At 38.5% G+C, this 26615-nt stretch overlaps 2 protein-coding genes across 12 annotated transcripts in view; both read left to right on the top strand.

Annotated features, from left to right (window-relative positions):
* The window catches only part of Soga3 (SOGA family member 3), a 52186-nt gene extending 35730 nt beyond the window's left edge, over window positions 1-16456 (top strand). For 3 of the 5 annotated variants that reach the window (XM_031380678.1, XM_031380679.1, XM_031380680.1), the window contains exons 7-8: window positions 4400-5575; window positions 7037-8713. In XM_031380678.1, the coding sequence (XP_031236538.1) occupies window positions 4400-5575; window positions 7037-7147 (1287 nt within the window). In that variant the 3' untranslated portion in view covers window positions 7148-8713. Of the gene's footprint in view, window positions 1-4399; window positions 5576-7036; window positions 8714-11378 lie in introns of those variants that run through there. The other 2 variants (XR_004121587.1, XM_031380682.1) reach the window with 2 other exon arrangements.
* Kiaa0408 (KIAA0408 ortholog) overlaps window positions 7263-26615 on the top strand; it is a 29660-nt gene continuing 10307 nt past the window's right edge. For 2 of the 7 annotated variants that reach the window (XR_004121588.1, XM_031380683.1), the window contains exons 1-2: window positions 7263-7373; window positions 24516-24768. Coding sequence is in view for 5 of the 7 variants with exons in the window: in XM_031380683.1 (XP_031236543.1) it covers window positions 24595-24768 (174 nt within the window). In the remaining 2 variants the exon portion in view is untranslated. Of the gene's footprint in view, window positions 7374-16570; window positions 18940-24515; window positions 24769-25615; window positions 25702-26437; window positions 26594-26615 lie in introns of those variants that run through there. The other 5 variants (XM_031380686.1, XM_031380684.1, XM_031380685.1 and 2 more) reach the window with 5 other exon arrangements.

The raw sequence follows: 26615 nt of genomic DNA on the forward strand, positions 1-26615 counted from the left end.
CTTCTCAGGACAAGCACTTTACAAAAATCAGTCTGCCTCCTGGTCCACTATGTTTTTATGTCTGTATAATAACTTCCTGGGAAATATGTAAGTGTAGTGCTGTGGTAATGCAGTCTCTGCTATAATTTCTAACATAGATTTTCAGTCTGTACTATCACATTTTTAAGGCCTACTTGAGGAGATTGGATGGAAATCCCTTGGATGGAAGCTACCAGTTTAAAAATATTGCATTTTTATACAATTATAAAATGGCTTAGTTGTTAAGTCAAGGATGAAGGCTATTGATCCACATAGTGTATTGTATTATAGTTATATTGTATTATAATTTTTGCTATGAATTGATCTGTCCTATTTAGGGCACTTTGTAAACAGAAATATCCTATTTGACCTTGAATTATCTGTTATCAACACTTGGCATGCTCAGCACACAGTTTCAAATGACATTATTTTGTTTTCTAGGTTAAATAAAAATTGTCCGTATACTTTTTTATTTGAATTTATAGTCATGGCAATGTCATGTGACCTAATCTACTATGATCTGTTTAAGTTTTATCTCATTTTGCGAATCTACTTTATGTTCTTTGGTTTATTCCATGTACCTTCCCCCTAGAAGCAGACTGACTCTATTCACTGAGAAGTAATACTAAAATGGAATTTGAGAACAATCACTTATGAATATGGTTACCTATATTGAAATCATTGCTATATGCTCTCTACATGACTTTTGATAAGCTACTCATTCTTTCAGAGACTCCTTTATCATATACATCAGATCTTAGTTGAGAATATATATATACATATAGATATACATATACATATATACATATGCATACACACACACATATATATGCATATATATATATAATTAGAATGCAAATTAGCTTCTATCATTAGCCTTTTGGGTCAAAGCCAGACTGGGCTTGCATCTTGGTAGCCATTTAATGTTTCCATGTTTTCTACCTCATACATCTTTTAGACATACATTTTATTCCTTTTTTTTCCAATGAGTGAGACATTGACATGATCAGAAATCACAATTTGTTTCACACCCCAGAGAATTTTGAGTTTTCTTGCCCCCCTTTTATATAGAACAGTGAAGCAAATATTTTACCAATATTGTCCAAGTAATTACTTTGGACAGAACGAATTTCTGTGGGTCTTTAATTCTTTTTTATTTTTCTTAATTTTTTAAACAATAATTATGAGTTCTGTTTTTATGGGCAATTTTAAGTGCAGCCTGTAAATAGGTTATAAGATAACATATACAAAGCACATTGGCATAAAGAGTTCTTAAATTCTTAGAGTTGCAAAAGATAAACACAGTTTGTATCTTGATAAGACTTAGCCTCTAATAAGCAAATGAATTCCTGTGCCCACCTCCTCTCACTAAATCTCCTTTAAAATGACTTTGTCACATAAAGGGTATTTCCAAGTCTTAAATATGTTTTTATTCCTTTGGGTAGGAGAGTTGATATGCATACAAATCAGACATGCTTCTATCCTTGGATTGCTTGACACAACAAAATACAGAATTGTTCTGCTCCCTTCTGTGGTTTGTATCAAACAAACTGTTGTGCTAATTAGATTAAAACCACACCATACGTCAATAGAAGAAAGATTTTTCTGTAATAGAAAATAAAGTTTTCTACCATATAGGTGATGCTACCCAGTTACCCTGGCTCATCTAATTACACTCTCCAATAGACATTAGGCTGTGTGAAGGCACATTTGATTCTGACTACTCAGACATGCTTTCTGATTGTTGGTCTTCATGACCTGCCAAACTTTTGAGCATCTCCCATTGTGTCCTTCTTTTCTTCTCATGTTTGGTTGCCTCCATTACTGTTACAATAACTTCAGCCATCATAAGAAGGCATAGTGTTCTTATATTCTTCAATCAAAGAGAAGCTGTATTATAATTCTAAGAACATAAATGTTCATGATCTCAGCCCTGAGCTACCACATGCCTATTGCTAGATGTTGATATAGTCTCCATTCAGTGCTGCCCCACAAAGACGGCATTATAAATACCGAAGGCCGTATACTTCACTCAGAATTTGTTCCTCTTTGTTCTTTCTATTCTTGAAATCATCAGTAGAATCTACCAAGACCCTATAGTTCAGAACTTCAGGCTATTTTTGTATCTTTGAGCACTGTGGTCTTAAACACTATAAGACATCCTTGATCTTAAGAGTTTCCTACATGTCTTCTTCTGTCTTCTCTTGTGGAATGGATTCTCCCATGGAAGCTTGTGATGGACCCTTTTAGCCCCCACTCTCTCTATTATAAAACTTGTTTCATCTCAGCTCTTTGTGCTCTTCTCCATGCTCAAGCAAGGCTTCTTGAGGAGAATAAAGGGTTGGTGCCTTCTAGGTCTTCAACTTTAACCCACTGCCCTAGATTGCTCATTTGTGCCTTTGTTCTAGAAGCAGCTCAAATACTACCACTTTTGCAATCAGCCTGGTTACACACTCTGCTCTGCTGTGTGTTAACTGGGTTCTGTTATGATAAACCTTCTTCTCTGTAAAGGGTCAAAGATCAAGTTGCTCTGATGGAGTGAGGCTCTAACGAGAGGATTGTGGTGTTCAGCTCTCCAGCACTAGCTGCTCTCCAACCCTTTCTTCTCTCAAGGCAAGAGACTTGTAGCTTTTCATCATTGCTTTCTGAACCTCTCTAGCAGTGTCCCATCCTCCACTTTTTTTTTATCAGAATGTACCTCAAAAGGGATAATTACTTTAACCTTAGAAAGATTTGGGATGTTGTTTGTTGGTAGAATGCTTGTAGAGCATGTGCCAGGTCTTAGATCCCATCCCTTCTACAGCAAAAACTATCCATCCATCTGTCTGTCTATCTGTCTATCTATCTATCTATCTATCTATCTATCTATCTATCTATCTATCTATCTATCATCTATCTGTATATCTATATCTGCCTATTGACCAATCTATCCATTCATCTAAATAAGGAACCACAAATGAACTTTGAAAAATAGTCTTTGGAATAAACATTCTTGGACATTATATTAGTTACTTTTCTATTGTAAGAAAATACCATGATCGGGGCAACTTTTAAAAGAAAGCATTCAGTTGAGCTTTCAGTTTTAGGTCAGAACTCACTTTGACATGGCATCGAGAATAGCTGCAAGCTCATGTTTCAATCTACAAACAGAAGGCAGAGAAAGTACATTGGTAACAGCCTGAGTCTTTTGAAACTTCAAGGCTGCGTCCCAGTGACACACCTCTTCTAACATGGCAACATCTCTTAACCCTTTCCAGATAGTTCTATCCCTGGGGACCAAGTGTTCAGACTTATGAGCCTATGGGTCCATTCTTCAAACCACCACAGACATAATACAAACTATGAGAGATTTTAAAAGAAGTTTCAGGTTTTTTTTTCAATACATGTCAATTTAGTTGAAGTAAGAACAGTGAGAGGACCCTCACCAGGTCTACTTTACTTCTTTTTTTTTCCAGCAGCCTGAGCCAATCCTATCCATTTTAGCAGATGGCAGTGCATCCTATTTCAAAAGCCATGCAAATAGACTGCCTGCCAGTCTCGCCTTTCAGGGATCATTCTTCCCCTCTTTAAGGGTTGTTAAACAATTCTCCTTCAGTAACAATGGAGGGAAGATTGTCTCCTGACAATGATCAGGATCCTTAGTTTCAGAGAGAAGTAAAGTCATATAGCACGTTTCTTCTCTTCCACTGTGTCCCTTGAACATCTCACTCAACATCTGCAAACCACGTAGTTTGAGACTTCCGTTCAATTAAATCAAATCATTTTCGTAAAGAGTTAAAGAATGCCTGGTTCCCGCTCAAGCTCAATAAAATGCACTGGGTGAGTACAAACACCTATATGTTCCTTAGAGCAAACAAATTTATACCTGGGGCAATTTGGGGAAAATTCAGAGTAAAAACAACACTGTTAAGAGGTCCATGAAATGGTAGCTGTTAGCACATACAATGATCCCTGAATAGTGATGGTCAAACTTTCTCACCTTTCCTATCCTCTTTTTTTTTTTTCTGGTTTCTAGAACACACAAGCTTAATTTTTAAAAAAGATTTATTTAGTTACTTATTTTATGCAAATGAGTATACTGTAGCTGGTGTTCAGAAATTACAGATGGTTGTGAGCCGCCATGTGGTTGGAAATTGCTGGGAATTGAACTTAGAACCTCTGGAAGAGCAGTCCATGTTCTTAACTGCTGAGCCATCTCTCTAGTCCCCCTACCTTAATTTTTAATTGGGCAAAGACTGTAAGTGATGTGGAAAAAACACTGATCTATGTGATATGTAATTACAAAGAAAATGAATTAGTTTTGCCAGCGGATGTCCTTTCTCGGTTGTTTTGTCTATTTGCATCGAAATGATCGGTCCTTTCCCACTTTTCCCCCAATAAGGATGACAATGAGGATCTCAAGTGCCAGCTACAGTTCGTTAAGGAAGAAGCCGCCCTGATGAGAAAGAAAATGGCCAAGATTGATAAAGAAAAGGACAGATTTGAGCACGAACTCCAGAAGTACAGATCCTTTTATGGAGATCTAGACAGTCCTCTACCCAAAGGAGAAGCAGGAGGACCTCCGAGCACCAGGGAGGCTGAGCTCAAGTTGAGGCTCCGGCTGGTGGAGGAAGAGGCCAACATCCTGGGCAGGAAAATCGTGGAACTGGAGGTGGAGAACAGAGGCTTGAAGGCGGAACTGGATGACCTGCGGGGCGAAGACTTCAATGGCTCTTCCAACCCCCTCATGAGGGAGCAGAGCGAGTCCTTATCAGAGCTGAGACAGCACCTGCAGCTGGTGGAAGACGAGACCGAGCTGTTGCGGAGGAACGTGGCTGACCTCGAGGAGCAAAACAAACGCATCACTGCGGAGCTCAACAAGTACAAGTACAAGTCCAGTGGCCATGACAGCTCGCGGCACCATGACAGCGCCAAAACCGAGGCTCTGCAGGAGGAGTTGAAGGCTGCGCGCCTGCAAATCAACGAGCTGAGCGGCAAGGTCATGCAGCTGCAGTATGAGAACCGCGTGCTCATGTCCAACATGCAGCGCTATGATCTGGCCTCACACCTGGGTATCCGTGGCAGCCCTCGCGACAGTGATGCTGAGAGCGATGCAGGCAAAAAGGAGAGCGACGATGACTCCAGGCCTCCCCATCGCAAGCGCGAGGGGCCAATCGGTGGCGAGAGCGACTCAGAGGAGGTGCGGAACATCCGTTCCCTCACGCCCACCCGCTCCTTCTACCCCACACCCGGGCCCTGGCCCAAGAGCTTCTCAGATCGGCAGCAGATGAAAGACATCCGCTCCGAGGCCGAGCGACTGGGCAAGACCATCGATCGGCTCATCGCAGACACAAGCACCATCATCACAGAGGCACGCATCTATGTGGCTAATGGGGACCTGTTTGGACTGATGGACGAGGAGGATGACGGCAGTCGCATCCGGGAGCATGAGCTGCTCTACCGCATCAACGCGCAGATGAAAGCCTTCCGCAAGGAGCTGCAGACCTTCATTGACCGCCTGGAGGTGCCCAAGTCTGCAGATGACCGTGGAGCAGAGGAGCCCATATCCGTGAGTCAGGTACAGTTCTGCCTTTTGCGAGCCATGGAGATGGCGAGGCTGGCCCGTGGAGCTGCTGTCCCTCGTGGGGCATCTCCAACCCCAAGTTCCACATTCCTCTTTAGGGAAGTTCCATCTCAAGGCCTTGCTGGGCTCAAGGCACCTGTATTTTCACACCATGTGCAATCCGGCAGAGGTTGTGGAAACCCGACTGATCTATTGGAAGGGGAAATTTAACACGGACACAATTAGATTTTGCATAATGACTGATGGATTTTTTAATGCACATTATCATTTTAAAAGGTCAATATTTTCAGCATTTTTCTAACAGGTTGGCCAGCATAAATGACCTGAATAGGAACCTTCAGGTGTTTATCTGAAGTTTGTGAGAAGGTCCGAATTGAATTTAAGACCATAAAAATTACGAAATAAATTGGGGTAGCCGTGTACACTTTTAATCTCGGTCTTGAGAGAAAAAACAGGAAATTACAGATCCTCAGGGCTACATAGTGAAACCCTGTCTAAAAAAGATTTTTTTTTTATTAAACGAGATTGATTGATGCCTCTGATAAATGTACAAGATGGTAGTAAATAGATATGTTCTTGTGCCCAGAGCCCTATGGATAAGACACATATAAGCTACCCCTTTACCTAAGTTGAGGCAACATGGTGATTATATCTAGTTAAAATACCATCACTTCAGTAATGGAACTCTGTAGCGAGAAGTTTGTAGCATAGCTTTAAGGCAATACTAATTGAAAGAAACAATAACAAGTATTCCAGCACAGAGGAAAGTAGCATTTCCCTTCCAACTCTAGAAGCACAGCAGATGAATTGGACTTAGCAGCTTTGGCCAGGTATGGTGGCCACTGAAAGATCAATGCATTTGCCCAAGTTAACCACATAAAAGATCTTTATGGACCAAAAGAGGCAGTACTTTTCCTTGCAGCAGCCTGATGCCCTGTATCCATCGGAGAACCCACAGAAGTACAACAGCATGCATGGCTTTGAACACACTCTATCCCACCCCACTCCCATGTTTAAAACCCAGTTTATGTGCAGCAGCATGACATTAAAGGAATTGGCTGTTGAGCATGGCTAGAGAACTTGCAGCCCTGTCACTTATCTTGCATGTTGCTATGCTTTGCTGGGGGTGGGGAAGGGGGTGGATTACGGTGGAACCCATTGGGTTTCACAGGGTTAAATTTTATCCTTTTCTATTTAGTATGTTTTGGTACTGGTTTTTGGTTTTCAGTTTGCAGGTTTTTGAATGGCAAGAATATGTTTTCAGCTAGACTCTAGGCTGGGTGTATGTATGTCAGAGTGAGAGAAAGTGCTGTTTATAACAAAGTACTTGAAGAATTTTCAAATGTAGGCTGGGGGTGCCTTTATTTGAGGTTGAGTTAGAGTTTGGATGCGTCAGGAAGGTGTAAAGTGCTTATTAACTGGCTCTTCTCTCTGTCTCCACATTTGCCTCCCCAGATGTTCCAGCCTATCATTCTGCTTATTCTCATCCTTGTCTTATTCTCGTCCCTGTCTTACACAACAATATTTAAACTTGTCTTCCTTTTTACACTGTTTTTTGTACTGTAAATTTTCCATCATTTGCTGTTCATTGTAGTGTTTTCAGTTTTTATTTTGTCCACCCTTCAAGACAAGACATAAAAGAAGTATCATTTCTGTAGTAACTGATGCTGTAAAAAACAAAAACCAAAACAAACAAACAAAAACACTGAAGACTGCATATCTCTGTAAAAAGACACAACTCATCTTACACTGTCAAATTCACTGGGAAATCCCAGCAACCAAAGTGTTTCAGGTAAGGAAAAGTGAGTTATCAGAGTTTTGTGTAACTTTTATTTTTCTGCCTTTCTTTTATATCTTTCTTTGTTTTGCACTCTTGAGTCATAGTTGACAGATTGATTGTGAAAAATGGACTAAGTATCATAATTATTCTGTAGGAATTGAGTATTATTTTACACCTAGAAATTTTCAATTGGTTGCATTTTCAAAATTCATGTGGAGGCATTAAGTATAAGTCAATGTAGATGATTTATAAATTATCTCTGATATAGATTATGTAGATTTGTAAGTATGCTGTTACTCATGTTAGACAAAAAGGAAAACATCAGTGTCTAATAAGTATCTGTTGAAAATATGAAATGATGAAATGTAGCTCTCTTGGAAAGTAAATAATGTTCTGACCCTGACGGTCTGTCTTCAGAGATATGTTTGGAAGCATGAGTCTAAATGACCTTTTAGTTTAATAAGAAACTAAATAGTCCCCTCCTATTGAGTTTTCCCCACTTTCCACTAAGCCAGCTATCTCTACTTCTGTACTACATATGAATCCACGTATCGATGACTGACCATGTTACTTGGGGTCCCTTCTTTTCTGTGACAAACTACCACAGAACTCCCTGCTCTGGAGAAAATGTGCTAGAAACAGCATGAAAAACAGCTTGAGAAGAGAAATAAATATAGTGTCCATAATTTCCTTGAGTTACAATCCACACCGAAGCATCATCCCAGTGGGAGCTATTCTGCAGACCTAAACTTTGGTGACCCCTAGCATCCCTGTCTTCTTGTATATATCTAAAGTCACATGGTTGAACTCTATGGACTCAAAGTGCTATTCTGCACATCTCTGGAATCCCAGAGTACATGGGAATTCCTGCAGTGGACCGAGGTACATTTATCCTAATACTGGGGGAAGTAAGACAAGAGGATTGTGAATGTGAGGTCAGCCTGAGCTATCTAGCCAGACCTCAAGGGAAAAAAATGAGAAAAATCATATTCTTCTCAGTTCCTGCATTAGTCAGTAGATATGAAAACCTGTGATAAATGAAGCATCTTGACAACTGGAGACAGACCCTGTGGGAAAGTTCCCAGCTAAAACTTGTGCAGGTAGGCCTTTGGAGTCCCAGGGATTTCATCTGCAGGAAAGTCTTTTACTTCATCTCCCTACAGCTCCACTTTTTCTTTAAATTTTAAATTTAGGAAAGTTTTGCAGGGAAATAGTTCAATAGGTAAGAACCTATTTGCTTGCAACCAACTTGCTATGCAAGCATGAGGACTGGAGTTCAAATCCCCAGAATCCAGGCAAAGAGCTGTGCATGGCTGTGCATTGGGGGGGACATGTTGCAGCAAGACCAGAAAGAAGAACACACTAGAGGAGGATATTCAAGATCTCTCTCTGGCCTACACAAGCGCTTGTACTTGCATACACATATGCATGCAGTACACACACACACACCATAAACTACATATGCACACACACACAAACATACTACATGCATATACACTACCTACTACACATACACCACATGCACAGTCCACATATTACACACACATATATAAAAACATACCACATACTATGTGCACACACATACCACCTACTATACACACACCACATAACACACATACCAAATAACATACACACCACACATGCGCACTATACATACATATATACAACATCCCCTTCTGACCTTAATAAATGCATGTTCCTACATATTCACATGCATGCAGTACCTGCATATGTGCATATATACACACTACATACAACATCCCTTTCTGTCCTTCACTAGACATCCATACTATATATATGTGTGTATATGCTCACATACATATAGTACCTGTATATACACACATACACACCACCACATAACAGCACAACACACTACACATACAAATCACAACACCCAATCCGTACACACAATATCCGCTTCTGCCCTTCATAAGTGCATGTACCCGCACACTCGTATGCATGCAGTACACACACACACACACACTCACAAACACACGCACGCACACATTTAAATTTAAAACACATTTAAATTTAAAAAGTTTCACAGCAGTTGAAAAGTTTAATTTAACTGCTTTTAATGTCTATTATCTTTTCTTTGCTTGGGACTTTTTTTTACCTTGTTTATTTAATTTTAATTATTTGGGGGGGGGCAAAGAGGAAAGTACTGTCTAATGCATAGTTACCAGCACTTGGAATCAGTCAATAAATAGATTCAATAAATAGATTTTGTTTGATTGGATGTTTTCTCTTTGTTTTTTCAGTGTTAGTAATGGAACCGAGGATCTTGTATATGTCAGGCAAATGCTCTACCTTAGAACTATATGTCCAGCCACATTTGGCTTCTAATCTTGAAATTCAAAAGTCTAAGGATTAGGTAGGCTTTCAGAAGAAAAGAGGAAAGAAGGGAGAAAAATTCTTGATCAAATCAGTGGCACAAGGCTATAGTCAAAACAGATGGGAGACTGAAGCAAGAAACCATGGCAAGTTTGAAGTCAGCTTGGGTTACAGTTAGAGACCGACTCAAAATCAACCAGTCATGTAACAACAACCACACACACACACACACACACACACACACACACCTTAAAAACTCCAACCTGTCTGCTAGATTTTTGATACATTTCCAAGTTACAAACTCAATGGAACTGAACATAAATGTTTAAGGGTTGAAACTGACAATTGCCTGATATGTCTATGGTACTTGGAGCCAGAGAATCCCCAGCCAAGCAGTGGTTCTTAGCTACCTGGAGCTTCTGGGAATATATGGGAATGTTTTACAATGTACAACGACTGGGAAGTTCTCTACTGTGCTATTACCATTTTTAAAAGGTGGGGCTGAAGAGAAGGCTTTAAGTACTCAGCGCTGCCAGGCGGTGGTGGCGCACGCCACCCCAGCACTTGGGAGGCAGAGGCAGGTGGATTTCTGAGTTCGAGGCCAGCCTGGTCTACAGAATGAGTTCCAGGACAGCCAGTGCTACACAGAGAAACCCTGTCTCGAAAAAAAAAAAGTGTTCAGTGCTCTTGCCAAGAACCTGGGTCCCATTCTCATTGGCTTCTCATAACTGTCTATCTGAAACTCGGGGACCCAATGCCTGATTCTGGACTCTGTAAGCACTACGGACATATGATGCATATATAGACATGCAGGCAAAGACTCATCAACATAAATACACATAATAATAACATTAAAATTTCAGGAAGAAAGAAAAACTCTCCCCACTAATTCAGTTTCTCAAAACTAACAAAATCAAAGAAGAGAAAAGGAACACTTATGCAATGGGAAAAAGAACCAGGATGGAAAAATGCAAGGCAGGCACATGACAGATACACAGATGTGTAAAATAAATCAAATCCTCATAATGATCCTGTATGCTGTAACAAAAAATCCGTAGGCTTTCTTAAAGGGACTGGAAATGTCTACCGTGGTAATGAAAGGACCATAGCAATGACTTTTGCTCTGAGCTAGCCAAGTAGCATTATCTTTAGGTCTCATTTGGCAGCCACGCTTATACTGGCCATAGCAGCATTGATAGGAACTCATATGGCTGAATTTTAATACAAGAATTTTTTGTGACTCTTACATCCCAGCCACTCCTTCCATAGATAGAACTGTCTTAAGATACTAGGAGAGGGACATCAGTCTGAATGAGACTGGCCTGGCTACCAAGCTCTGAGCTCTTTGGATTCATCCTGACAAAAATCTCTGATGTTAAGGATGGAAATTTACTCTCCCAGTGAATTCTGAGAAAGGCATTTCTAACTCTGGTCTGTCTGTCAACTGTCCAGCCAGGTTTCTACATGTGCTTCAGCATGTATACACACACACACATGCGCGCACATAAATGTGTGCTTGCCCACACAGCCAACCTGCTCTGATTTGTAGTAAATTCACTAGAGTCAGGTGATCAGAGGTCCCTGTGTCACAGACAATGTGGCTTGTAGGCTTAGTGAAAGGAAGGTGGTCCCAGCAAACTACCAGCGAAGTAACTTTTTCTGATCTTCTCCTTTTAATTTTAGGTTCTTTTGTAGGAAACTAGTACTTAGGGTTGGGAAGAAAAGTTTAAGAAGATGGTGCCCAAGACCTGTGAGAGTTCCCAGCATGCCCTTCTCCTGAGCACCTCACTCTGCTCCACCATCCCTCACACTTCCCTGCCTGTGTCTCTGACCTCATTACAGCGTTATTTTTGTTACTTTGTTCAGTGTGCAGTTATTTCATTTTTGCTGGTTTTAAATGTTCAACCTCACAAAATCTCCCAGTTGTTGAGACAAGGAATCTTCTACTCCTACTTTCAAAGCTTTGTTATTTAAAGGACATGCTGGAGATAATTTTTTAAAGCAAAAATTATTATAGACAATTCCCTTTGAAGGCACTTTCTTGGTCATAGTCTTGGTGAATTTAGCCTTAGGTTTAAGAAAAACAGGAATCTGCTTGGTTATTTTTAAATAAAAATAACTGAAATTCATTAAGCAAAGAAGTTTTGGTCCAATCCAGGAATGTGCAGTTTATGTGGTAGACTGGGATGTGGCTATTTAATTGTCTACCATTGAAGTTTGGAATGTAAGCCTTAATTCCAACACTCTATGCCATGTCTTAGCTTCATTCTTCTAGAGTCAGTCTCTCTCCTAGAGTCAGCATCCCCTGGTAGAATCAGGCTCTAACTGGCTGTAGGGAATAAACAGGAAGTGGTAGAGGGTAGTATTAAAATGTGACGAAAGTTAACTGTTTATTAAAATAATGGAATTTGGTACAATTCAAAAACATTATACATAAAGATATATCTGTTCAAGCCCTCTTTACAAGAGAGAAAAGGGTACAGGGAGATAGCAGTTTTGAATCTGTAATCTGGTTTGGAGTAGGTAAGATGGTTTCATATACACTTTGATGACAGTGTACCCCAGTATTCCCATGACACTTGAAAAATTTCAGAGAGAAACACAAGAAGGATACTTCACATTCTGAATACACCTTGATGAATGTGGTAGCATCCACATGCTCCTACATAGTGCTTTTGTGTCAACAGTTAGGAGGGTGAGGAGGTACGAGTGGCTATTTTTCATGATGGTCATTCTGGAAGTTTTTGGAGCCATAGACTCAAATGGTTCCTGCTATATAACCTAGTACATTTCCATCAATACCTTCTCTGATAGATAGATAGATAGATAGATAGATAGATAGATAGACAGACAGACAGACAGATGGGGATATATATATATATGTATATGTATACATATATATACATATATATATATATACATATATACATATATGGGTTTTTTTGTATATCAACCCCAAAACTCAGTTCTGTGTAGTTTTTCTTTTTCATGACTACCTATAGTTTTGCTTTGTTTTTTTAAAAACATCTCTGAAATTTCATTTATACTATTAAATCTTGAACAGAAAATAAACACCTTTAAAATAGATTAGCTATGTAGACTTTCCAAGGTAGGTTTTTTTTTACATGACAAAGTACTGAAACTAATTTATTCTGGAGTTTAGGTGGGCCCTAGGCATCTGAACGCCATCATTAGGAGGTGTTTCATCCACTGGGGTTAGGGCTACCACTTGGAGGGCCATCCCATTGTTCTCACAGGCTTGGACTCTATTTGGGTGAAGAAGGCACAATGACGAAGGCAAAGGACAGAGTTGGCAGGAGTTGAGCACCTTCCTTGTCTTGCCTCACAGTATTGCTCTGGGAGCACACTACCAGAGATAAACTCATATTTCTGATCATCCTGACTTTAGAAGGAATGCAATTGGTTCCAAAATAGGTCCATTTCTCAAATATGTTATTATTTTACTAGAATTTGGACTAGAATTTAAAATAAAATTTGATAGTTCAAAAGTGTTTCTTTGGACTATTTCTTACATCTGGAAGTAGGTATGTATAAACCCCATAACTGATCTGCTTGTTTGAAATTACTGAAGTTTTAGAAAGTCTGTAGATTCAAATTATCACTGTGGGTTCCAAATAACTGCAGTAGAAAAAGCAAAGCTTTAGGGATATGATTGTGCAAACTATTCCAAAAGCATCAAGAACCATGGCTATACTATAAGGATCAGACAGACAGGTTGACAGGTATACAAAGTGCCTACTGACTTCATCAGATACTGAAATATCTCTTTATTAAATGCCATGACATTTTCATTTCTCTTTTTTATGGACTTCTGAGACGTTTGCAGACAAGGTTTGAGGGTATCATGTTTCCAAGCTTATGTGGGCTCACTGAGATATCTTGACCTTGGGGAATGAGTCTGGCAGCTGTAGAAGTTTTCTAATTACTCCGAGCGAGGTGTGACCTCAGGCCTCTCTTCCATCACTAGGACTTTCTCACCAACAATGCCACAATTCTTCCCACTCTCCACGATGGCCTCAGAATCTCGCTCCTAGCCCTGCTTCTTCCTCTCCAGTCCTTGCTCTCTTTCTCACCCATGACATATAAGTGAAGCAGGTAACTATCCTATGCTCCCTGCTGGTCCCTTCTAGTCTCCTCTATATGGTGGGGATTCTCTTTTTATGTGCTGGCTGTGAAGAACCAGCAATTGGCTTCTTATATCAGTACCATTGTAGCAGACAACTTTTGGAAACATAATGCTATTGCTTGTGGAATAACCACTTTTTTAGAACACTGGATTATTTCCTGCTCCTCCAAATCACTTCCTAAATGGCTGGGCCTCAGAACAAGCAAAGAGAAGTGACTCAGGTTTGCCATCTAGTGGCAAACACTAAATAGACAGCCTTAGCAGAATGCCCTTGTTATTTTGATTCTTTTTGTCATGAATCTGTAAATAATAGAATTAGATGCTAAACATCAATTTGAAAAACTTAAAGGGATGTCTTTTTCTAATTTTAAATAACACACATTTCTCAAATACATTGTTATTTTACTCAGAATTTGACTAGGATTTAAAATAAAATTGGACAGTTCCAAAATGTTTCTTCAGACTACTTTCTTCCATCTGGAAGTGCCTATGTATGAGGCCCATGACGGATCTGCTTGGCTAAAATATCTATTGTCATGTCACCAGACCTCAGAATAGAAGAATCCAGCGCCCCAACACTGGGGAAAAAGTGCAGTAGCTGAAATGGAATAGTCTAAGTATGTACCTTCTAAGGGAAAATGTCCTTGGTGTAGCTATCCCAACTTTTACCCAGTCAGACCTTCATATGCCTCAAAGTCTTATTCTCTTAACACACACTTAAAGCTCTGCTTTTCTAGGATGCAGAGAACATAAGACCACATTTTACGGTGACAGGAGAGTCTACCCTGGATGAACTGATTGAAAAAGTTCAAAGTGCTGGAACATCCTAGTTTTCAATAGTTCAGTACAAACCTCTGAGCAGTGCCTGCTTGTAACACTGAACTGAATCCCTGGGTGGAATGCTGTGCTTAATAACAAGAAAAGGGACTTGAGGAGTTGTGCTGCAGACCCCATTTCTTCAACTCCTCACAGTAGCTTTTGGAATTCATGGATTTGTCTTATTCTACAAATCCCCCAAGTGTGGCCTGGAATGTTGTTGTTGTTCATCAATGTTTTATAAATGAAATATTAACTGAAATGCCTCAGATCTGTCTTTCTTTAAAAAAGTGGAGATACTTTAAAATTGAAGAGCTCAGCTGAACAGTGAGGTCACATTCCTTAAAGAAACTATACAAGGCAGACATTGTTCTGGAAGGAAGGATGAGTGGTGGTGGCCCATGCCTTTAATCTCAGCACTGGACAGGCAGGTTCAGGGCCAGCCTGGTCTACATAGTGAGTACCAGGATGGCCAGAGCTACAAAGAGAAACACTATCTTAAGAAACAAAACAAAACAACCAGCAACATCGAAAAGTTTTCAGTGGAAGGAATGACTATATAAAGCATGTTTCTTACAGTATGGACTCCAACTTTAGCATGAAAAGAATGAGTTCCTTTTCCTCCAACTTTATTCTGTGCTCTTGATTATTTTCAAGATAATTGATTATTTCAAGATCTTGATTATTGTCATTTTTAAAGGCCACAGAAATGCATTGTAAATATTATTGAATGGTAAGGAAGGAAGAAAAACCGTACAAGCATGAACTCAGATATTCCCAGTCTTATAGCAGCCAGAGTTGTCTTAGCTTGAAGAGCAGAGGTGAGAGTGCAGACTTGAGACATCAGCCCTCACATATGCTGCATATGTTGACATAGGGCACCCAGTCTCCACTGCTATGCTGTGCATTACCAGCTTCAGGACAGTTCTAACCCTGCCTCCCATCTCTCCATGGAATTGCTAGGGTCACAGGTACACACCACCTCACTCAGCTTTGTGCATTGCTTTCAGGGATGGAAGCAGGTCCATTAAGATTATGTGACTAAAGCTATTACCCATTGAGCCATCGCCCCAGGCTTCAAGTCTCTTTATCTGATTAGCAAAATAAACTCTCAGCTATATGGTGTTTTATGACATACTTGACAGATAGACTATTGCCTCCATTGATTAAACACAGAAAGAATTTGACAGAGCCACAAGCCAGCATCTTATTCCCCAGTCACAGCCAGCATCCTTATCCCTGATCTTGATTCTTGTGTCTTGACTTGGTTGGAATTTTAAATTTCACAGTGCTGCTGCACTGGGAATGAGAGAACCAGGATTCTATTCTTGGTGTAATTAGTGACCTTGAACAGATGATCTCAAGACAGGGTCTCCCCTTTCACTGTAAACTGAGAAGGTTAACTAGATGACCTCAGAGGCTCTTTTTGGCTTTAAATTCAGTGAGTCTGGAAACAACAGCTAGTGTCATTTATGTGTTCAGTATCTTTCTTCTACTTTCCCAAAATGTTCTAACTTGTGGCTAGTGTTATCACAAGTACAAATGTTTTTAAACCTTTTTAAATAATTTGTTGTATTGTTTCTTAATACTATCTGCTCTTTCTCTATTAACTCCTATTAAGTATTGTGTATATTCTGTTACACTTTGAAATTGGATTAGCAGGCATGAAATTGTGAGTGTGAAAATTTTTCTAAAATGGAGAGCAATAATTTGAGTGTGTTTATTATTTTGAGATGAATTAAAATGTTCAAATGGCTTATAAATCATCTGCATTGCACAATAAATGACATGTTTTCTATAAAATCGTTGTTATTTTAACACTTTAAAATGTCAAATTGTTTAAGAAGTAAAAAATATTACTATTACTATGGGACTACATGCACCATCATTAGATTTTTTTCAGTTCATGTATCTTGTCCACATAACAATAGACACTCTTGTTAAAATGAATTGGAAGCTCTTGAAAGCAGTTTTGAACAGTCGTTGTCTTTATAACTTATCAGTTTATTGATGCGCTTGTGCTAGAGACAGAGAGAGACAGAGACAGAGAACATGTATGTATGCATATTTACAAAATTATTCAGCAGAAAGGGCTAGAAGACATTCACATTAGTGTTAAATTTGAAGTAACTCGTTAGTAAAAATCTGCATACAATGCAAGAAGCTAATAAAAAGGAACTTAGTTCTTTTTTGTTAGCACAGGAAAAAGGGTATTGAAATAGCCATAGGGAAGACCAGAGTCCATACAACAACATAACTTCTTAAAGTCAGCCAAATGCTGTTTGACTTTCTGATAGAATTTTGGAAAGGGCCTTTTCTTCTCTTTGGTTCTTGTTTATGGGTTTGTGTCTTTTTTTTTTTTTTGAGAGCAGGATCTCATGATGGAGCCTAGGCTGACCTTGAACTACCCCAGTATCTGAGATTAGCCTTAAATTGCTGATCCTCCTGCCTTTTTCTCTCAGGTTCTGGGACTCCAGGCTTATGCCAACATGCCCAGATGCAAAGCCTAGCTTGAGTTACAGGGAACACATAGAAACTCGGTGATTTGGAATGAAGAGTCCACAGGAGCATTATGTGATAGCTCCAGCTGATGGTTCTGAGCAAAGTTTCTCCTTCACCCTCCTATTTGTATTAGCACAAAGGCAAGCAGGAGGAACCAACTGTAACTGCCACTCCATGTATCTGTATGCCTTACAGTCTTGTGAAGTAAATACATCTAATTGTTTAAGGAAGAAACAGAAGCCACGGGCTCACACAGTTAAATGGGGGCAGAAGTATTGGTCCTTGTAACAAAATTTCAGAGTTCCCAATCTGGTTCCAAGTCTTGCTCCTCCTCAGAGGTCTTTCTGTGGGCTTTGTCAAGATGCTTTAATAAGATATAAATAGATATCTTATAAGTAAGATATGGACATAAGTAAGATCAAGTTAATAAAACTGCAGAGACAGTTGCTAAGTGGTAAGCTAACACAAAGCTCTGTTTGACATCCTTAGCACAGAGCTTTGCTTAAAGCTGCTCCAATGAATATCTAGTGTTACCATTGTAACTATGATGATTGTTGCTACCATTGGAATTATGAAGCCTAGCTCTCTAAATATAGGGAAGCATTTCTTTCAATTATTCTGTATGTATAACATCCTTCTATGGAAGTAAAGAAGCTGAACTTTGTGGCTTAAGACCATAATTCGAGGTCTTGGAAGGCTGAAGCAGGCTGACCAGTCTGAGATGCAATAGTGAGTTTTAGGCTAGCCTTTTTTTTTGCTATGTATATGTTAATTAATTAGTCAATTGATTAAATTAAATAAATATAAGTTTGACCAGTTTACCATTATTAAGCAATGGAGGTAGGCAAAAAATAACACGAAATTGTGATATGCTTCAAATAACATATTGTTGTATCGTACAGGTGGAAAACTTCAACTTGAACATAAGAGCTTATAACTAAAATTCAGTGTAATTGATTTGCTATATTAGCCCTAGAGACCTTATTGATTAAAGTAAACATAAGATGCCTGGATACATAAGGCCAAATACATATTTCACACTCTCTCTCTCTCTCTCTCTCTCTCTCTTTCTACCTCACTCTCTCTCAAACACACACACACACACACACACACACACACACTGCTCTTTATATATGCCTCATTTCTATTTAGCATAAAGGCAGACATTCAATATGTTTCAACGTACATTTTGACTCATGCTTGCTGGTGTGTGTGTGTATTTAATTTTTTCTCACACTTTTCAACTTCATCCCTGGACAGACTTACAAAGGCACTGAAACTGCGTCTCACAGAGGGGAGAGAGGGGAAGAAAGGGGATGGAGGAAGAGGATGGTTCTTGCTCCTAAAAAAGAGTTTACTTTTCAAGTAAAAGAAACCTAAATATGGCCATTATCATAGGCTGCTAACAAGCAGATCTCTCTTGGCAAGTTTGAAAAGGCTGGGCTCCATTATAAAAGTTAAAAATGTCCTGGACCTGGAGTTGTTTACCCAGAGGGAGAACTGCTCTAAAGTTACAGAGCTCTGATTGGAAGCAGGAGCCTGCCTCCAAGTCCCTGATGTCATAGTAGCCCAGCTGTTGTGACACTGAGCAGAGAAGCTCTTTGAAGTGCAATTTGCAGAGGGGTTTGTCAGGACCGCTGTGGAAGATGGATGGACTTTGTTTTATAAAAGAATCACTGAGACTGTTCTTTAAGACAACTAGCTCTCTGCCCTACCTCTTCCATTGCTAGAGTGGCCAGAGCCTGACCTGCTGCAGGACAACCCCCCAAGTGCAAAAAGGTATGTTTCTTCCTGGGAAACTTGAAAGAGCAAACTGGTTAGAGCAGGATACAGAGGGACTACTTCTGCATCTTAGATTAAAGATGAGCTTTACGTAAGTGTGTTTCCAGGATCTGCTGTGCTGACTCTGCTTGTGTCTGGGCCTCAGAACAGTGGGCAGGGTACATAGGGATTTGACTGCCCTGGAGAAGAAGCTATTCAGCTGCTGAGGGTGAATTTCTAAAGCTTGGACTAACAGCAGCATCCTTGCCCTGACACTGTTTCTCGCTCGTTCTCAGCAGTTCAGAAAAACTTTGCTCAGTGTAAGTTTCCATTAACTATTTCTTAGAATGCAGTCTGGGGTGGGATGAAGTTATTTTTCATATCTGTGATATAAAATTTACAACCAATGAGTTCGCTGTTATTTGAAATTTACAATTTAAAAAAAAATGTAGTTTTATTCAAGACTATAATTACACTCCAGAAGGAGTATTTTTCTATAATATGAGCTCAGAGACACTTGTTTTTTTGATCTTTGGTTCCCCAAAGCCAAAAGTTGTTTTTAATCAAAGCTTGTATCTTATTGGTTAAGGGAGCTAAAACTGATGTGCCTGGAGTTTAAATTGAGACTGTGAGTAGATAGTTAGAGATCCAAGAATAAAGATGGTGACCCAATGAGAAAACAAGATTGGCTTCTTTGGAATTCTTCATGCTGTACTTCTTTGACCTTGCTTGAAAACAAGGAGCAAGCAGAAATAGCAATGAACAGCAATGAATTTTTTTTTTTCATTTTAATCTTCTAATAAAACTAAATGGGAAGTTTCTGGAGAGTTGCATTTGCTGATGAACAGCACATGAGGAATAGGATCCCTTAATTGCCTAAAATGGTTCCAGGGATGGATAATAACCTAGAAAGTAAGAGAGGGAATTTTGAAGACAGGTGACACAGCACTTTGAGGTATAGGCATAGAACTTCCCAATCCCACAAAATTCAGTGGGAGCAACTTATTGTCAGGCCAAATGATTTCTTCTAGGAATTGCGAGGTTGGCAGTATTTGCTGTCTCTGGCATTCCTTCTGGAGTCTGCATCCTCATATGTGTAAAGGACTTGAAATATAAGAAATGTAATACACCCAGAGAAAAAGGAGAAAATAATGGGCACAAACTACAAGCAGAATTTTCCTAAGACCAAAGCAGCAGTGGCATCAGCCCTCCTGACATGCCTTAGTTGACTTGGCTACAATCCAGTTTCAGCAGGCAAGATGGAATTTGAAATGATCATAATTGTGATGTAGAAAGCACTGAGCATACCTTGGGTAAAGATGGATGGCCAAAATGAGGTAGGTCTAGGGACTGAGACTGCAGCATGATCCTCTGCTCAGTGTTATCAAATTTAGATCTTTACTTCCCCAGCCCAAAAGTTGTTTATAATCACAGTTTGTATTTTATCATGTACACTTCATGAGATCCCCTTTGCTGTTCTTATATTTTGCTCCCTGGTAGGACTGAGCCACCAGCTAAACCATCTTTCTTCCTACTACAGCACGTGCACAACCCACTCTTAACCTTTTATAATCTTGGCATCTGGCTTTGAGAAGTACATTAAAGGGAATTATGGAATGCTAGTGTAGTGTTGCTAGGGGCAGGGCATTTGTGTGACTAACAAATGTAGCTACCTCTCTACAGTTCCTTTAATAAACTTCTATTCTCAATGAAATTTGAGAATGCTGAAACGAAACAACAAGGAGCTATGGGGAAGGGGGTGTAAAATGGAGCAATCCTTTCTTCTCTCCCACAGCGATGCCAGAATCTGTGGGAGGGGAAGATGACAGCTGAGAACAAGGAGAGCCCTAACACCAGGCTTTTGAATGACTGATCCATTTGGCCTGGAAACCTCTCACCCCGGAACATTCTGTCCCCACAAAATTGATCATTTAACCTGACATTCTAAAGACTCAATTTAGAACGATAACAAAAAGTAGTTTTAAATATTTATCCAACTTTTTACTCAGGACAAATTGTTTTGCACTACACTTAACTTGGCTTGTTTTCTTTAAGAAAATTGAAAAATACCAAAGCAAATCAGTCAAAGGGAATATAAGAATTAACCCGTTGAGATTGGCTTCCAATGAGGTAAAGTTTGAAATAATTAGTTTTACCTTAGAAAAAAGTGATTTACATGGAGATGACTGAAGGAAAGGATGAAGGGAAAGTGGAAAGATGAAAGGCAAGAAAAAGAAATCAGCGCTTAGCAAGAATTTGTGGACCTGGAGAGATGGTTCAGTGGTTAAGACTGCTGAGTTTATTCTCAGCATCCACATAGTGGCTCACAACCATCTAAGTGATCTTTTGCATATAATGGCCTCTTCTGACATGCAGGTTTACATGCAGATAGAATACTCATACATAAATCTTAAAAATATCCTTATGACACAGCAGTGTTTAGATTATTGTTAGGCATTCTCTTATTTAATACTTAGTCTCTAGAATGTTTTATGCCCCCCTCCAGGCTTTATTTATAGAGGGTGATGCAACTGTGTTGCAGTGGACATTTTTGTTTGTATTGATGACAAGGCTGAGATCCTAGCAAAGCTAAGAAAATGCCCTTCCAAAAATATTACCAGAGAAACAGCTGTAAATAAACTTTCAGAAAGCCTTCTTTCTTGTATGAAATGGCTATGGTTTCTTTTCAATCATAGCCATTACCATTTAGGAACTAGGTTTTACTCTGGTTCTGGAAAGAGGAAGCTGTGTAGATTGGCCCTTCAACAGTGATGAGTTTGACTCTGTGTATAGTAAACTCAGGATTCAGGTCTTCATACATGTTTCCTGGCCTAACACGCTGCTGTTATTAGTGACAACACTGATCTAGGGTATTTACAGATGATCTTATTGTAGATAAAAGTAGGAAGGATGGACCACTTTAAACTCTAAGGTGTGCATGGTTCAAGAGGAGTTAAAAATGGAAACAAGACAAAAACAAAAACAAACAAAAAATTCTTGTACCCATCCATTATGTTGATTGTAGTAAATCCTTGCGAGGATAATTTCTGAGCAATTATACTATTTAAACACAGTTGGAACAAAGCATGGGATATTGTAAAGCCTTTTTTCTAAATATCCTGTAATTATTCCACTCCTTTTTTTAAAATGTCTTTAGTTAAATTTGTAGTTGCCTCATAATGTCTCAAAGGTCTCCGTTTTTGCCAAGAAATCCCAGAGGCAATTCTTGCTAGCCCATGAGTTACTTTCAACTCACAGTTTATTATGGACAGTTTTAAAGCAGTCTTCCATTCTCAACACAAACCCAGTCTATGTTTCCTGGGTGTAGGTTTTGCATAGACCTAAAGTGATATTATTTGTATCACTAGTGATATTAGTAAAGTTTATGCAAAGCAAAACAAAACTCCAAATTCAGTAAACTCTTTACTCTCTTCATTTTGTTAGATTTTCCTGGTCTGTCATACAAGTGGGGTGAGTAGCCAAAACAAAAAACAAAAAACAAAAAAAAAAACAAAAACAAAAACAAAAAACCAAGACTAATGAGGAAGCAAAGGAAAATGAGGTTAGAAACAGAGAGTGAATAAATGATGAAGGGTCACAAGGGCATGTTTGTAACTCACTGGAAATTGTTTGCTTTTCTTGATTGAATTAATAATGATACTGTGAGTGACAAGGAAGTATGCAAAAACTGTCAAAGTGCCACTGCTAAATGTTTTTTAAGGAACTATAGATACTAACATTTGTAAGTTTTTTTTAAAAGAAAGAAAGAGAGAAAGAAAGAAAAGAAAAAAGAAAGGAAGAGAGAAAGAAGGAAAGAAAGAAATGGAGCCCTGCATAAGGAGCTATGTTTTTAATTCCTTAATTCCTTGTAGTCTATAATCATTCATTCATATCTTGACTGGAGAAGCATGACAAAAGTAATCTTTCATAGTCATCTAATATGTGAGGTATGAAATATGCATCTCCTACTGTGAATGCAAAGTAGTTCTTAATCATGCAGACTTGATTCTGCCAGTAATAGTACACATTGACTATTGGCAGATTCATGCATGAGTAATAGGAAGATTGTAGCATTGTGGCCATATATTAATTAATTATTGTGCTAATTGATTAGTGTATGATAATTCATTAGTAGTTAATTAACAAGCTGAACAAGGAGGGTTTAGGTGTTTTCTTTTCTTCTGTTTTGAGTGTGTGCGTGTGTGTGTGTGTGTGTGTGTGTGTGTGTTTATGGGGGTGGGAAAGATCAACCCAGGGCCTAGATAAGTTAAACATATGCTTCTGCTAAATTACATATAATACTATGATTTTGGCATAATTATTTTAAATAAAATCATTTATTTGTAAATATGTTTTTCTATTCAGTACAAAGACACATCATTTTATTAATAAAAACTTTCTTCAAACAAAGAAAAAATTTTAAAGTCCAAATTATAAGTTTTTTAATTTCTCAAAGCACAGGCTTTTATTATACTGTCTAAAGTTTATAGTAACTCCATGAATATTGTCACTTTAATATAAATAAGATACTAAAGCCTATAAGAGAATTATATATCCAGTCTTTTAAAGTTTATTTTTCACTGTGTGCATATGTGAGTGTGTGTGTGTGTGTGTGTGTGTGGTGGGGGGTATATGCATGTGTGAGTGTGGGTGCCCAAAGACTTCAGAAAAATGTTTTAAATTCCTTGAAGCTGGAGTCACAGATGGTTGTAAGTCACCCAATACGGGGACTGAGATCCAGACTTGGATCCTCCATAAGAACAATCTTAAGGTCTGGCCCCCATATCTGGTATTTTAAATTGTCCCTTCAAACACTAAATATTCATATGCTGACTATTATAAATAAAATTACTTTGGTTATTACTTAGTGTACCATAAGAAAGCAGTTTCCTATAGTTATTGTTCCATAACTATTTCCTATATTTATATTCTACACATAAATATCCAGGTGAAAGAGAAGAAGTCATGAATAAGTTTTAACACATGTTAAAATTCTCACGGAACAATAATGATATTTTATATTTTATTTGAGGAAGCAAAATAATGACCTTTTCAAATTTAAGATTAAGCTAGTTTCTTGCTGAAACATGAGCTTCTCAAGGTGACTACCTGCTTTGGGTCTTGGTGCATTCTTGCAACTTGACATGGGCTTGATCTCTGAGTGCAGAACTTAGTTATTCTGAACTGGCTCACAATCTTAAATCTCTACTTAAAGAGTTAATTCTATTTTAACAGAATCAGTACACCCAGCCAGATGCAACCATATAATTGTATTTCATACTCAAAATCGTGAATATTTATGAAAAAGGCTATTTTTAGATTAAGCAGTTATGTAAGGAGACATTTATATCACGCATGTGTACTTAGCCAGCTTGTTCACTATAATTTTCCTGTTAATCTCAAAAGAGAAGAAAGGGTCTTAGGACAATGCCACTTTATTGACTGCATTTTAAAAAAAAAGCTTCCTTTATAATCAGATTTTTGTTATCTTTCCCTTCTTTTTGTTTAGTTTTCTATAGTTTGTGTCATTTACTTTTGACAAAATTGATATGTTGACACAAGCCTGGGGCATTGTCTTGTTATGTTTATCTCAGGCTTTATTTTAAAGGCAAGTGAGACCACTTCAAATCAAACACTTTAACACTTCCAAGAAACAGCTAAGAGAAGGCAGAGATGAGCAGCAATCCTTTGGCTGACACTCACACAGTTGCCAAGGACCTACATGAGCAAAGGGAGAACACAGAGGTCAACTGGCGTAAGGAAAAGATGGAACTACTGGACCAGTTTGACAACGAAAGAAAAGAATGGGAGAGTCACTGGAAGATCATGCAGAAGAAGATCGAAGAGGTAAAGCTTGATTTATTTTAAATGGACTGTAAAGTCCAAGCTTGAAATGAAAATCCTGCTGAAATTCATTTTATATTGGGAACTACTTTCGTGTTTCTTCTTCCGCCAAAGAAATTTACTAGAACAAAACTGGGTCAACCTCACCCAGTGGTATGTTTGAGACTACATTTATTTTATAGTCTTGCATGAAAATGAAGACTTTGTAATATTACTCTGCAATGTATCAACTTCTTATTCTCTGAATTCAGAGACATAGTACTGATAGTAATGCGTATATTCTTTATAAGTGTTCAGATACTAGTACCTAGCAGGGAAATGCAGGAAATAGTTTGTGGGACATATAGTATTAAGATTATAACTTGGCACTAGAATAAAGGTCATTCCTGAGAGTTTATCTGAGTAATGTATATCAAAGAATGTCACGGAACTCAGCAGCATCAAAATGTGTGCCATATGGCAATTAGAAATGTAACAGTGGCCATCAGATTTATTCTGCCAGAGGTCCTCATATGTTCGCACACTTACTAAGAAATGGGTTTTTAATAAGACATCATGGTTCTGATATAGTCAGTGATCTTATTCTCCTTAATCATCTCCCAGTCATCCCATACTTTGCTCTGAAATATTTCTTCCTGCATGTGTTTTGGTGGGTATGCATTCAAGCTTTCTTCAACTGATAGTAAACTACTATATTTATTTTGCTCTATTTTTTATAATGCACAGTATTAAATTTTATGGTTTACTTAACAGATTTCTGGGCCTTTTTAAAAGCATATAAGCAAAGTAAGTGTTGTGTATGTTTGTAATGCAAACATATATTTTTTCTGACTAACAACAAATAAATAAGTTGGGAGTAAAATACAGAGTGGAAAAGTGATACATCAAAACAGGAAACAGAGGAAAGTGACCATTCCATCCTTCCTCTAAAGTAAGGTGAGACATCTATGATTAATGATTCCTTCCTGACCCACTACACTTTGGAAAACATTTTCTACTTGCTTCCTTCCCTATCTTCTTACTCAGGGACTTCCTACCTGTGATTAAGACAACAGTTGAGAGTATTCATACTGCCTATAGACAACAGTTGAGAGTATTCATACTGCCTATAGACAATATCTCAATCCCAGAAGGGTGCCTCTTTCTGGTCATATACATAATGGTCTACAAGTATGTAATGCTAGGATAAAATGCTGATAAACAGAGGAAATAGTTTCACAGGTTAAGGAAATAGACAATTGTTCTGAAAACTAAAGAATAAAACAAAAGCACAATCATATGATTATGAAATCATATTGAGTATTTTTGTCTAGTAAACATATTGTTTAATAAATATAGCATTTTATTTAAAATTAATTGGTTCTAGATTTTTAGATTTTTTTTGGGGGGGGAGGATATTGAGCCATGTGCTAGAGAAGCATGGATTCCCAAGTATGGACCTGTAAAATCTATGATGTTAAGTAATGATATCTTTTAGTAAAAGCATCCAGCATCGGACATGGAGATACTGTGCCTCTCTGCTGAGCCCTTTTCCCCACTAATAGCAATTGCTATTGAAAATTCAGGATGTACATACTCAGACCATTTGAAACTTGGGGTGATCTACATATGAGCTAGCATTATGAATACATTGAATTGCTATCATCTTGAGAGTTTTGCTTTCATTTTGCAGTCTTTTCTGCTTGTGTCCTTCATTAGAATGGTCATTTAGCTGTTATCAGCCCCTATACCAAGTACTTCTCTACTCATCACTGTGTACGAGGATTTTTTTCCATTTCTGAACCAAATAACCATGAGAAGTTATAACAGCATGAAATTACATTATAAGGTAAATTATGCCATAGCAAAAA

Source organism: Mastomys coucha, unplaced genomic scaffold (genome assembly GCF_008632895.1).
Source record: "Mastomys coucha isolate ucsf_1 unplaced genomic scaffold, UCSF_Mcou_1 pScaffold2, whole genome shotgun sequence".
In the NCBI taxonomy this organism is placed as follows: domain Eukaryota; kingdom Metazoa; phylum Chordata; class Mammalia; order Rodentia; family Muridae; genus Mastomys; species Mastomys coucha.